General features: G+C 38.9%; 1 protein-coding gene across 1 annotated transcript in view; it reads left to right on the top strand.

Moving 5' to 3' along the window:
* Positions 1–2,577: 2,577 nt before the first annotated feature.
* SLC35F5 (solute carrier family 35 member F5) overlaps positions 2,578–12,391 on the top strand; it is a 96,733-nt gene continuing 86,919 nt past the window's right edge. The window contains exon 1 of the mRNA XM_064586435.1: positions 2,578–2,624. Within this exon, the coding sequence (XP_064442505.1) occupies positions 2,593–2,624 (32 nt within the window). The 5' untranslated portion in view covers positions 2,578–2,592. The remainder of the gene's footprint in view (positions 2,625–12,391) is intronic.

Consider the following 12,391-nt stretch of genomic DNA (forward strand, 5'->3'; position numbering starts at 1 on the left):
GATATGTTTCCCAGAAAAATCAAACCAGCGATCTTTTCAGAGCCACCACTTTAGTAACCCAGTACAATCGGTCTATTCATCTTTCTGGTAATGATTTTTTTTCTCCTCAAAGCACTCAATTCATTTTCCATTGCTGACATGTAATCCAGAAATAATAGAGGTCAGTTTAGTATAACTCATATCCAAAAAGGGAAAGTGCCAACACCCTGAAAGAAAAGCTCTGAATTAAGTATGCCCGAAAATAATTCTCAGCAATTCAAGGGATATAAAAAGGCCTATTCAGTTGTAGATGATATTTCTTTTTGTTGTTTATTATAAATATGGTTCCCCAGTAGAAAGTTATGTTTGAAAATACCGCTTTGGCACAGTCTTTGTAATTACATCTCAGAATTCAAATGTGAATATTTTTTTCTAGTTCTGTTTGCTAATAAAGTCCTACTCAGAGGTGCTAAAATTTGAACCAGTCTTGGGGCACCTGGGTGGCACAGTCATTAAGCGTCTGCCTTCAGCTCAGGTCATGAACCAGGGTCCTGGGATCGAGCCCCGCATTGGGCTCCCTGCTCAGCAGGAAGCCTGCTTCTCCCTCTCCCATCCCCCCTGCTTATGTTCCCTCTCTTGCTATGTCTCTCTCTGTCAAATAAATAAATAAAATCTTTAAAAAAATAAATAAAATTTGAACCAGTCTTTAAAAACTGTAAACACTGGGGTGTGTATGCAAAGCCAACAACCAGAGCCCCAGTGAATGTATAATAGGAGCAAGAAATAAGCCTTTGTTGTTTTAGCCATTGAGATTTGGGGGTTCTTTGTTTCTATAGAGGTGATAATTGCCTGTCAACCCTCTGAGTTCAAAAGCAGTTGAGAAGTAGACACAAGAATCAGATAACTGGAGAACAAAATACCCAGTCTTAGGGCTCTAAAGGGCCAGTTTGGAGAATGGACATAGATATCAGCCACAATTGGGTTTTTTAGTAACTTTCTCTCTGAATTTACCCTACCAATCCCAAACTTCAAGTCTGTGCATTACAAGGCCAGATCCTGACATAGAAAGCTCACCTCGGGCGCCTGGGTGGCTCAGTTGGTTAAGCGACTGCCTTCGGCTCAGGTCATGATCCTGGAGTCCTGGGATCGAGTCCCACATCGGGCTCCCGGCTCGGCGGGGAGCCTGCTTCTCCCTCTGACCCTATCCCCTCTCATGCTGTTTCTCTCTCTCTCTCAAATAAATAAATAAATAAAATCTTTAAAAAAAAAAAAAAAGAAAGCTCACCTCATGGAGAAACAGAATGAGAAATTCTCAACAATAGGTAGGGCAGAGAAAGAGAACAGTAAAGCACAGAGGCTAAACTGAGCATGTTCAGTTCCTTCTTCTCATTCACCACAGAGATAAGGCACATCTCCAAGAGAAGCATTCCCACACTTGCCTGTCCTGAGGAGAGGAACTTCTTTCCTCAGGATGGCAAAACTCATAGTTGAAAGAATGGGCTGCTAATCCAATGAAGCCCAAGAGCAAAAGCTAAAGGGACTTACGGGGTCTTCTTTTACCTCAGATTATTTTTTTTTTTATTATGTTATGTTAATCACCTTCGTGTGATGTGGCATTTGTCCTGGGACATAGAGAGTGCAAGATCATCTGTCTTCAGGGAAAGCTCTATACTTCCTGGGATTGTGAGATGCTAAATCAGATAAAACCATATCTGGGTGACAGTACGTTCGTCTGAGCTCCAAGACTAGATCTGAAGGAGAAAATTCCTAAAGGACGACCTGGATAGAGGATTGTGAAAGACAATCCTATTATTTTGACTTAATTTAGACAAAGGGCTATAGGCCTGGTTACAGACATATCAGCCTCAATGATTATGGCAGCTGATGATAGAAGTACATGCTTTCCTCCATTTGCCTTCCTCAATGCTGCTTTCCCCATTTACCAGATGAATGATGTTTAAAACTATTTTTTTAAATCTGGTATTTTATTGTACACTTCATTATAGCAGTAGTATGGAATTTGCCTTAGTTCATGACAAAGAAGTGTCTTGCTGAGGAAATGGGCAACACTGAAGCTGAGCAGTTTTAAGCTAGGGAAGAAGAAGCAATGATGGAGTGACACCTTGGAAAAAACAACCAACTAATCCTATGATTGTCATGTGGAATTTATCAATTGAGTAACAAACATGTGTTTGACTTCCAAAACAACAGAATGACTTTGGCCTCTGCCAAGTTGTAAAACACACACACACACACACACACACACACACACACACACTCTCTTATAGAAATTCAAGACAGTAGATAGATTAATAGCTAGATAAATAGGAAAGAAAGGGAAAAAAAAAGAAAGAAAGAAAGAAAGAAAGGGGGAGTATTTTTCCTCCTTTTAACAAATTTATAAACCGTTCAACAAATTGAGTCATTTTTGGTCAGATGCCTTTTTTATGTGTAACAACTAAGAAACCACGAGGTCATCATGTGAAAAGGAAGACTCTGGCATTATATCTTCAATTGTAATTATCTTCTGTGCGTGAAGAGTGGAACAAAGTTTTTGTATTAGTTTATTTTTGTAAAATAGTCTGCTTCAACTGACCCTAAGACATCACTTGGATGGACTACACAGAAGCTAAGAGACTGTCAAGGTAGGCCAACATCATTGCTATTGCTCTTGAAACTTTCTCTTTCTTCTGCATAAAACATTTCTACTATTTGCTCATATACTTCACAGTTTTTTGTTTAGTATGTAGGGGTCTGAATAAAATTCCCCAAGCAGTTTGTTTTGTACCTATTTTCAGATGGCTGGGTTTTTTTCTTCTGAGGCTTCACAAACTCAAAACATTAATGTTTCTCATTGCAAAAGAAACTATGTTTTCTTAAATGTTGGTAGCTGATTATGAATGGATGTTATTTCTTTCCTGGAGAATATAAGTAGTTTAATTTTGATGATAATCCTTTAATGTTATATTGCCTCATTCTGTAGGTCAGATTTCAGTTTAGGCATAAATTATATTAAAAGGATGCTTCAGAGAGCTATGATTAGCTTCTAGGAAATTTTTAGCTGGAGAAACACACAGCAGTTTGAAAGGCTCCCTCATTAATGAACACCTTTCATGAATAGTTTTAATTTCAGGTTAGAATTTGTGATATATTTTGTTTCTGCTTGTCGGCAAGCATTCTATTTATACTATAAATTTCCCTGTGGGTTTCTAGCATGGCTCTGATATGTGAGTGAGACAGAATTCTACCAGCCATTTCTGGTGCTTTTTAACTTGAATTATGATTTGCTAGCTTGGATTGTTTCTGTGCTCTGGTCATTCTCCCAAGGTGGGTAAGGGCAGCAGTGAGCCCTAGGACCCTGGGGGGAAAAGAAGGGAGTCCATTTTCTATAGCAAAAGAAATTGTAATAATTTCTTCCCACTGTGGCCTGTTTATTACAGGAATAAATACAGATAGCAGCTTTCCATGGGCCATTTGCTCTAGCTGGTAGTCCTAATTTACCTGGCACTGATTGGGTTGATGTGGGATTTCAGTGCCAAAACCTATAAAGTTCTAGATAAACCAGGACAAGCTGATCACCATAGGTAGTCCCAAATTCTGAAAGATAGCAATCCCTAATTCGGAGAATTTAGAGGTCTGACTACCATAATGGAAATGTATATATGCAAATGCAGCTCATTGGCTCCACATTTGCCTTAAAATGACACAGGGACACCATATCTGTTCATGGCTCAGAGAGGGTTGGGGTCTCCTCCCAAAAGCCATTTTCTTCTCTTAACTGCTGCCACACTACTAAGAGGTTCATTCTTGGTGTTAAGAGTCTGGCCCTACGCACCAGGTGGGTTGCCTTTTCCTCTTTAAGGTTTTCATGGGTTTCTGAAGTAAATAATAATAATATGTCAGCCATCTAATATTTAAATAAGCTATCTTCCTTTTAATTTGTAAATAGCTTTATTAAGACATAATTCACATACTATATAATTCACTCATTTTAGAAATACAAATCAATAGTTTCAGTATATTCACAGAGTTTTGCAACCATCATCACAATTTAAGATTAGAACATTTTTCATCACCCCCAAAAGAAACTGTACCTATTAGCAGTCACCTCCCACTCCTCCCCCAGCCCAGCCCCTGGAAACCACTAATCTATTTTCTCTCTCTGTGGATTTGCCTATTCTGGACATTTCATACAAATGGAATTACACAATACTAGGTTTTTTTGTGTCTGGCTTGTTTCAATTAGCATAAGTTTTCAAGTTTTATCCATATATTAGTATTTCATTCCTTTTTATAGCTGAATAGTATTTCATTGTATGCTTACATTACATTTTTTTAATCCATTCATCCATTGATAGGTATTTCATTTGTTTTCTCTTTTTGACTATTATGAAAAATGGTGCTGTGAAGATTCATGTAAAAGTTTTTGTGTGAACATATGTTTTCAATTCTTTGGTTACATTCTTATAAGTAGAATTGCTGGGTCATATAATAACTCTATGGTTAGCCTTTTGAGGAACTTCCAGATTATTTTCCAAAGTGGCTGCATTATATTACATTCTTATCAAGCAGTGTGTATGAGGGTTCGAATTTCTTGACACCCTCACCAAGAATGGTTATTTTCTTATTTTTTATTTTAGGAATCCTAGGGTATAAAGTGGTACCTCATTATGGCTTTAATTTGCATTTCCCTGATGACTAATGATTTTGAGAATCCTTTCACATGCTTTTGGCCATTTGTATATCTGCTTTAGAGATATGTCTATTCAAGCTGTCTTATTTTTAGCTAAATTGAATCAAACAAAAAACAAAAAATATAACACATCAGGTGAACTAAGTTTCTAGGTATAGGATGGATAGACTTAGGCCCCCTGAGCATCTCCTTTTCTGTCACTTCTGAGATAAATTAATCTTCTGACAATAGCACAAGTATCTGGCCAAGGTGATATACAGTGAAATGATAAACAGATCAAAAGTTCACCCAGCAACTCCACTCAACTTCTATGATAGGTGACATTTAGAATTCTTGCAGAACCAGTAAGATGTCAATCAACCTGGCCCTTGACCCCTCACTTATTGGTCAATCCAAGCATGTAATGCAATCTTTCCTCCAGTGGCAAGTAAGCAAGAAAGGGTTGGGGATGTCAGCTATGGGCTAGGTATTAGAAAGCAGGAGATGCCTATTGTTCATCATTGCAATCTTAGTTGGTTGCATTTGGACCTGGTAGGAATAGAGACAACTTGTTACCGGGGAGAGGCAATATTTTAAACCATTCTTGTCCATAGTTCTTGTGATTTAGTCTTTCAGCTTAGTAGAAAGCATTATAGAATCTTAAGCCAAAATTTTATAATGTGCAATGAGGAAGTAAGAAGAGTCCTAGAATACTGACTGGTGGATGAACCCTATTGGGGGAAAACTTTAGGGTGCCTCGAGGTGGCATAAAATTATCGGGGCATATTTCAAGGGAGACAGAGGTTGTAGGGTAATTTTGGTCGTTGTTGATTCTGTCACTGACCCAGAATGTAGACTAAGAGAGGTCTTGTGAGATGCTCCCTTACCTCTCTGTTCTTGCTCAGAAAAATTTAGGGTAGGAAGGAGCTGCTTCTAGAAGAAGGGGATGTCAGGGATTGATATATCAATAGCATGAAAAGCCTTCATTTGGGGCACATAAATCCTGGAGTCCTTCATTTTGTAGCAGCCTGGAGGTTAGCAGATAAATGTCCTTTAAGAATTTCCCCTGAAGTTGAATTCTTCTGGACCAAGACAGCCTCAGCCTTGGGACAGCTCAGTAACCTCTTGTAAGAGATGGCTGGCTTTACAGTTTATCAGTATTTGTTTCCTCCCTCTTAAATACAGAGTACAGGTACCAGGAAAACAAAACTCTTTAACTGTAACAACAATAACAATTGGTTGAAAGCTTACAGCACTCCAAATGTCCCTAGTTTTCCTAGAATACTTCCCTAGTTTGCTTACCATTTCTCTGTCGATATTTTGAAACCCTTAAGGAAAAGCCACCTGCATACCAGACAGTAGGATTTTGTTTCCATCTACACAGGACTTTCAGGTGGTGAACTAAAGACAAATAGAACACCAGGATCTAAGATGTAGGATCTCATCTCTTCTCTTTTTGAATGTCAATTTGCAGTGTTTCTTCCTGTTTTCTGCACCAAACAAAATATTATCTATTCTTTTTTTTTAAATTTACCTAATATTAACTTTGTTAGCTATAATTCTGTGGTTTAAAGAGGAAATAAAGTTTAGGCAATAAAAATACCCAAGTTAATCTGAAACCTTAATCTATTATAATGATTCTTTTGGCATTGTACATAATACTTTGACTTAATGACCTATAATGAAATTATTAAATGAAGAGTACTTTTATTCCAACAATCTACCTTTATTCCAAGAATCTATTCTGTTCCAAGAATTTAGTAGATTCTTATTAATTTATTTTAAAAATTTACTGAGCACCTAATGTGTGCCAGGTATTTTTCTAATTGTTGGAGATAGAGCAGGAAAACAAACAAACTGGCCAATGACCTGAATAGGCCTATAGCTATTAAAGACATTGAATCAATAATTAATAACCTTCCAATTCAGAAAGCACCAGGCCCAAATGGGTTCACTGTGAATTCTACCAAACATTTAAGAAAGAAATTGTACCAATTCTACACAATCTCTTTCAAAGAATTGAAGCAGAAGGAATACTTCCTAACTCATTCTATGAAGCTAGCACTACCTTAACATCAAAACCAGACAAAGACATTACAAGGCAAAAATATTACAGACCAATATCTCTCATGAACATAAATACAAAAATTATCAACAAAATATTAGCAAATCAAATCCAACACTGAATAAAAAGAATTATACAAGACAATCAAGTGGTTTTATCCTAGGTGTGCAAGGCTGGTTTGACATTAAAAATCAATTAATGTAATCCACCACATCAGCAAGCAAAGGAGAAAAATCACATGATTATATTAACAGATACAGAAAGAGCATTTGACAAAATCAACATTGATTCATGATAAAAAAAATTCTCAACAATCTAGGAATAGAGGGAAACTTCCTCAACTTGATTAAGACCATCAACAAAAAACCAGCTAAATCATACTTGATATTGAGAAACTTGAAACTTTCTGTCCAAGATTGTGGACAAAGCAAGGATATCCCCTTTCACCACTACTTTTCAATATCATACTGAAAGTCCTAGCTAACACAATAAGACAAGGGGGAAAAAAGGTATATAATTTGGGAAGGAAGAGATAAAACTGTCTCTGTTCACAGATGACATGATTGTTTATGTAGAAAGTTTGAAAGAATTGACCAAAAAACACATCTAATAAGCAATGATAGCAAGATCACAGGATACAAGGTTAATATACAAAAGTCAGTCACTTTCCTATATGCCAGCAATGAACAAATGGAATTGGAAATTAAAAACATTATTATTTACATTAGCACCCCCCCAAAAGCAAATACTTAGGTATAAATTTAACAAAATATGTACATTATCTATATGAGGGAGACTAAAAATCTCTGATGAATGAAATCAAAGAAGAACTAAATTAACAGAAAGATATTCCATGTTCATGGATAGGAAGACTCAATATTGTCAAGATGTCAGTTCGTCCCACCTTGACCTATAGATTCAGGGCAATATCAACAAAATCCCAGGAAGTTGTTTTATGGGTATCAGAAACTTATTCCAAAGTTTATATACAGAACAAAAGACCCAGAATGGCCAACACAATACTGAAAGAGAGCCTAAGTGGAGGACTGACATTACCTGACTTCAAGGCTTTCTCGAAAGCTACAGTAATCAAGACAGTGTAGTATTGGTGAAAGAACAAATAGATGAGTGGAATAGAATAGAGGGGCCAGAATTAGATCCACAAAAATATAGTCAACTGTTCTTTGACAGAGGAGCAGAGGCAATATGATAGACAAAAGATAGTCTTTTCAACCAATGGTGCTGGAACAACTGGACATCCACATGGAAAACAATGAATCAGACACAGAACTTATACCCTTCACAAAAATTAACTCAAAACAGATCACAGATTTAAATGTAAAATGTGAAACTATAAAACTCTACAAGATAACATAAGAGAAAATCTTGGTGATGAATTTTTAGGTATGACATCAAAAGCATGATCCATGAAAGAAATCATCGATAAGCTGGACTTCATTTAAATTAAAAACTTCTGCTCTGTGAGAGACATTGTCAAGGGAATGAAAAGACAAACCACAGACCAGGAGAAAATATTTGCAAAAGACACATCTGATAAAGGACTATTATCCAAAATATACAAAGAACTCTTAAAACTCAACAATAAGAAAAAACAAGCTGATAAAATAAATTGGCCCTAACAGATAACGCAGTAAAGAATAGTTACAGGTGGCAAGTAAACATATGAAAAGATGCTTCACATCATAAATCATCAGGGAAATACGAATTAAAACAACAAAATATCACTACACACCTGTTAGAATGGCCAAAATTTGGAACACTGGCAATACCAAATGCTGGTGAGGATGTGGAGCAATAGGACTCTCATTTATTGCTGGTGGGAATGCAAAAATTGTAGTCACTTTGGAAGACAGTTTGGTGGTTTCTTATAAAATTAAATATATACTTACCATTTGATCCAGCCTTCATGCTCCTTGGTATTTACTCAAAGGAGCTGAAAATTTATGTCTACACAAAAACCTGCACATGAATGTTTTTGGCAGCTTTACTCATAATTGCCAAAACTTGGAGCAGCCAGGATCCTCCAGAAGGTGAGTGGATAAATAAACTGTGGTACATCCAGACAATATTATATTATTCAGCACTGCAAAGAAATGAGCTTCCAAACCATGAAAAGGGAGAAACCTTAAATACATATTACTGCTTGAAAGAAGTCAATCTGAAAAGTCTACATACTATATGATTCCAAGGATGTGACATTCTGGAAAAGGCAAAACTATGGATCAATAAAGAGATCCCTTGTTGCCAGGGGTCGAGGGGAGGAAAGGAGGAATAAGCCAGGCATAGAGGATTTTTAGGACAATGAAACTACTCTGTATGATACTACAGTGGTGAATACATGTCATTATAAACTTGTCCAAATGCATAGAATGAACAACACCAAGAGTGAACCCTAAGGTAAACTATGGACTCCGGGTCTCATGTACCACTGGCAAGGAACATTGACAATGGGGGAGGTTCACGGGAGTAGAAGCTCAATTTTGCTGTGAACCTAAAACTGCTCTGAAAAATAAAGTCTATTAAAAACAAAAGAACAAAACCACAGGCCAAACCCTTGCCCTTGTGACACTGTCAGGAGCTCTGCTGAGCTGGGAGAGAAAGAAAAGGGTCAGCGTAGCTGTTTAAAGCAACAAGCCAAAAATCAGAGTTGAGCCTTCAAATCCCTTACTGTGATGGAGTAAGCAAGAATCTAAAGCTGGAGAAAGGGCAGACTCCCTCCTGTTTCATTTCCCTCACTAAATGGCACACCAGTGAGGATCTTTGATGGGTTCATGGATTCTGGGATTGAAGCAGGGGGGTGGGGGGATGGGGAGAAGTTGGCAAGGTTGGGGAGGGCTAGGAGTGAAACAGTACTGCGTACTGAGTCAGAGTGGGGAAAAGTGTCTTCAAGGTTACCCTCTCCTCCCCACTCCCACCTCCATAAGGAGGACTCAGCAGAAGCCCCTTGAAACTCTGTGCCCAAGGCCTCGCAGAGAGAAAGCCAAGAATGATGGTCCAGAGCTAGAAGTGCAGATCTGTGAAAAAGCATGTCTGGCCAGGGGCCCTGGGTCCCTGTCTGCACCTCCCTTCCGAGACCCCGATGCACTGGCTGTGAACCAAGTCTGCTGCAGGAATAGCAGCTTTTTCCCTGTGAGCCTGTCAGGTTGGAGCCTTTGAAATTGCCTCTGGTCAGGCCTGAAAAATCACCCATAGGTTTTGAACCAGGACAGTCACATTCTAGACGGTTATAAGGATGAGCCTGTAAAGCAGGTGCTCTACCACATAGGGGTAAGTGCTAACTTACTAAATAAATAAAGCAGGGGAGGCAGATTGGAAATACCTGAGAGTTTGGGGGTGGGGGTGTGAGAGCAATTTTAGACAATGGAAGGCAAAGGAGGCCTTGTAAAAAGGTGGCATGGTGTTATAGACTTCGGAATGAGCCTTGCAGAAACCCAGGAGAAGAGCAGGTCATGCAGAGGGAGCAGCAGGTACTAATTGCCGGAGCCAGGACGGAAGTCCTTGTGTGGTATTGGAGGAGGCCCATTTGTCTGGAGTGGAGGGACCAAAGCAAGGGGAGCAGGGGATGGGTGATGGGAGTGAGAGCTAAGGAGGGACCAGTCCCATGGGGTCTTGTAGCCTCTGACTGGGGATTTGGATTTTTTCTCTGAGGAGAAGCCACCGGGATTTATTTATTTATTTATTTTTAAAAGTAATCTCTACGCCCAACGTGGGGCTCAAACTCATGACCCGGAGATGAAGAGTCACACCGGAGACCACATGCTCTACCTACTGAGCTAGCCAGGCACCCCCGACTGGGGATCTTGAACAGAGGAATGACATGATTTGGCCCTAGCTACCCTGTTGAGAAGGGCTTTAGGAGAGAGGAGGAGATGGTAAGGGCAGAAGCAGGGGGACCTGTTAGGAGGTTACTGTCATCATCTGGGAAAGAGATGATTGATGTTGGCTTGGACCAGGGTGGGGGACTGAAAGAAGGGAGAAGTGGTTAGGTATGGGATGTATTTTTAACACAATGCTCCCATTGTATCCATTCTAAACACACCTTTTAAGATACCTGAAATCTTAATGCAGAATGCATCTTACAATGGGGTGGCATCTCCTGATTGCTCTCAGCTGAGTGGCAATCATGATGCAGCTGTTCAGTTAGATAAAACCCTCCAGTGACAAGGTCTGGTAATTGCCAGCATCAATCCACAGGTATAGATATAGTGTGACAATTTCTGATTTTAGGTGACTAAATTTCAAAGTTCAGTATCTTTGCTCAGAAACACACCATACGTGTGGCTTCTCCACTTTATTTCTGGCCCTCCTCCTTTTGTACCTGGACATTAACTTCGTCCAGTTTTCTCCAGGCTTCCAGTCTCTTACATCCAGTGAGCATCACAGATTGGTGCCAGGCTTATCTCCCTGAAAACCAAAGCTGATCATGTCTCTCAGCGCCTGTGTCTTGGATGCTCTATGGTGCTTACAGAATCCGTTCCAAACTTTTCAGCTTCAGAGAGGACCCTCCCAATCTTCTCCCACCTATTTCTCCAACTTTATTTCCTGCCACTCCCTAACGTGTACTTCCTCCATAAGCTATGCTGGAACTCTGTTTCCCGTGCAGCCAGAACCTCGTCCCAAATGTCCCACTTGCACCTCTTCCCTCTGCCTTTCTCCCAACTGCAGCTCATCCTTCAAGCTCCAGCTCTAAGCAGACTTAGTTATTCATCTTCTCACAAAACATGGCACCTGGAAATTCTAGTCATCTGCTCACGCATCTATCTCCTCCAGGAGGTTGTGAGTTGGGGACCTCATTCATTTTTGCCACACAAAATCCCCTAACACAGCAATACACTTGGCACAGAACAAGTATGCAATATTTGTAAGAGTCTTTATTATAGTGCATTTGACCAAAACCATAGTAGACAATGATAGAACCTACCTCATAAAGATGTTTTAGGAGTTTTGAGGATTTTGTAAGATAATGCATACCCCAGGTACAAAGAACAGTGCTTGGTACATAAGTGCTCAATAAATATTTGCTCTTTTCAGAGTTTGTATTGCATTGTGAATAATATTACTATTATGTTTTAATTATCATAATGCACTTTTAACCTCATCTGAAAAGTATAACATCTATTTTCAAGCCTCAGAATGGGATTTGTCCCATCACAGAAACTTCTGGTGTGTTCAATGAAAAAGAAAAAAAGCAGTGAAAAGAGGAGGTAATCCCATTTAATTTCTCTCTTGGTGACAAAGTGCTAGAATCTATGATTATTTGAACATTCTAAATATAGAGCACTGATGACCCAAAAGCTCTTCTCAAATTTCATTTTTTTTCTAATAGCTTCTGAAAAAACACCCCAGGAGTGTCAACTCGTAATGTCAATTTAGGTAGTTGATGTGATTTACAGCAGCATATTGCATTTTATCTCATTGACTTTATCTCACAAGTGTCTACTCATGTCCAGCCTGCTCTGGTCATGATAAATACATCATCCAATTACTACTTTAGTCTGTTTGCTAATATGGAAATAAGCAATTTAATGCATTGGTAAAGTCACAAAAGCAGACATCTTTGGGCCTCTGTTAACTCTGACTAATATGCATGACTCTGAACAATACTTTGATGTGCACTTCCTTCTATGACTTAGGAGTTCTCCTGATTGCTAAAT

This window comes from Mirounga angustirostris, unplaced genomic scaffold (assembly GCF_029215605.1).
Source record: "Mirounga angustirostris isolate CCGP_5_RB_7025 unplaced genomic scaffold, mMirAng1.0.hap1 SCAF_3, whole genome shotgun sequence".
NCBI classification, from domain to species: Eukaryota; Metazoa; Chordata; class Mammalia; order Carnivora; family Phocidae; genus Mirounga; species Mirounga angustirostris.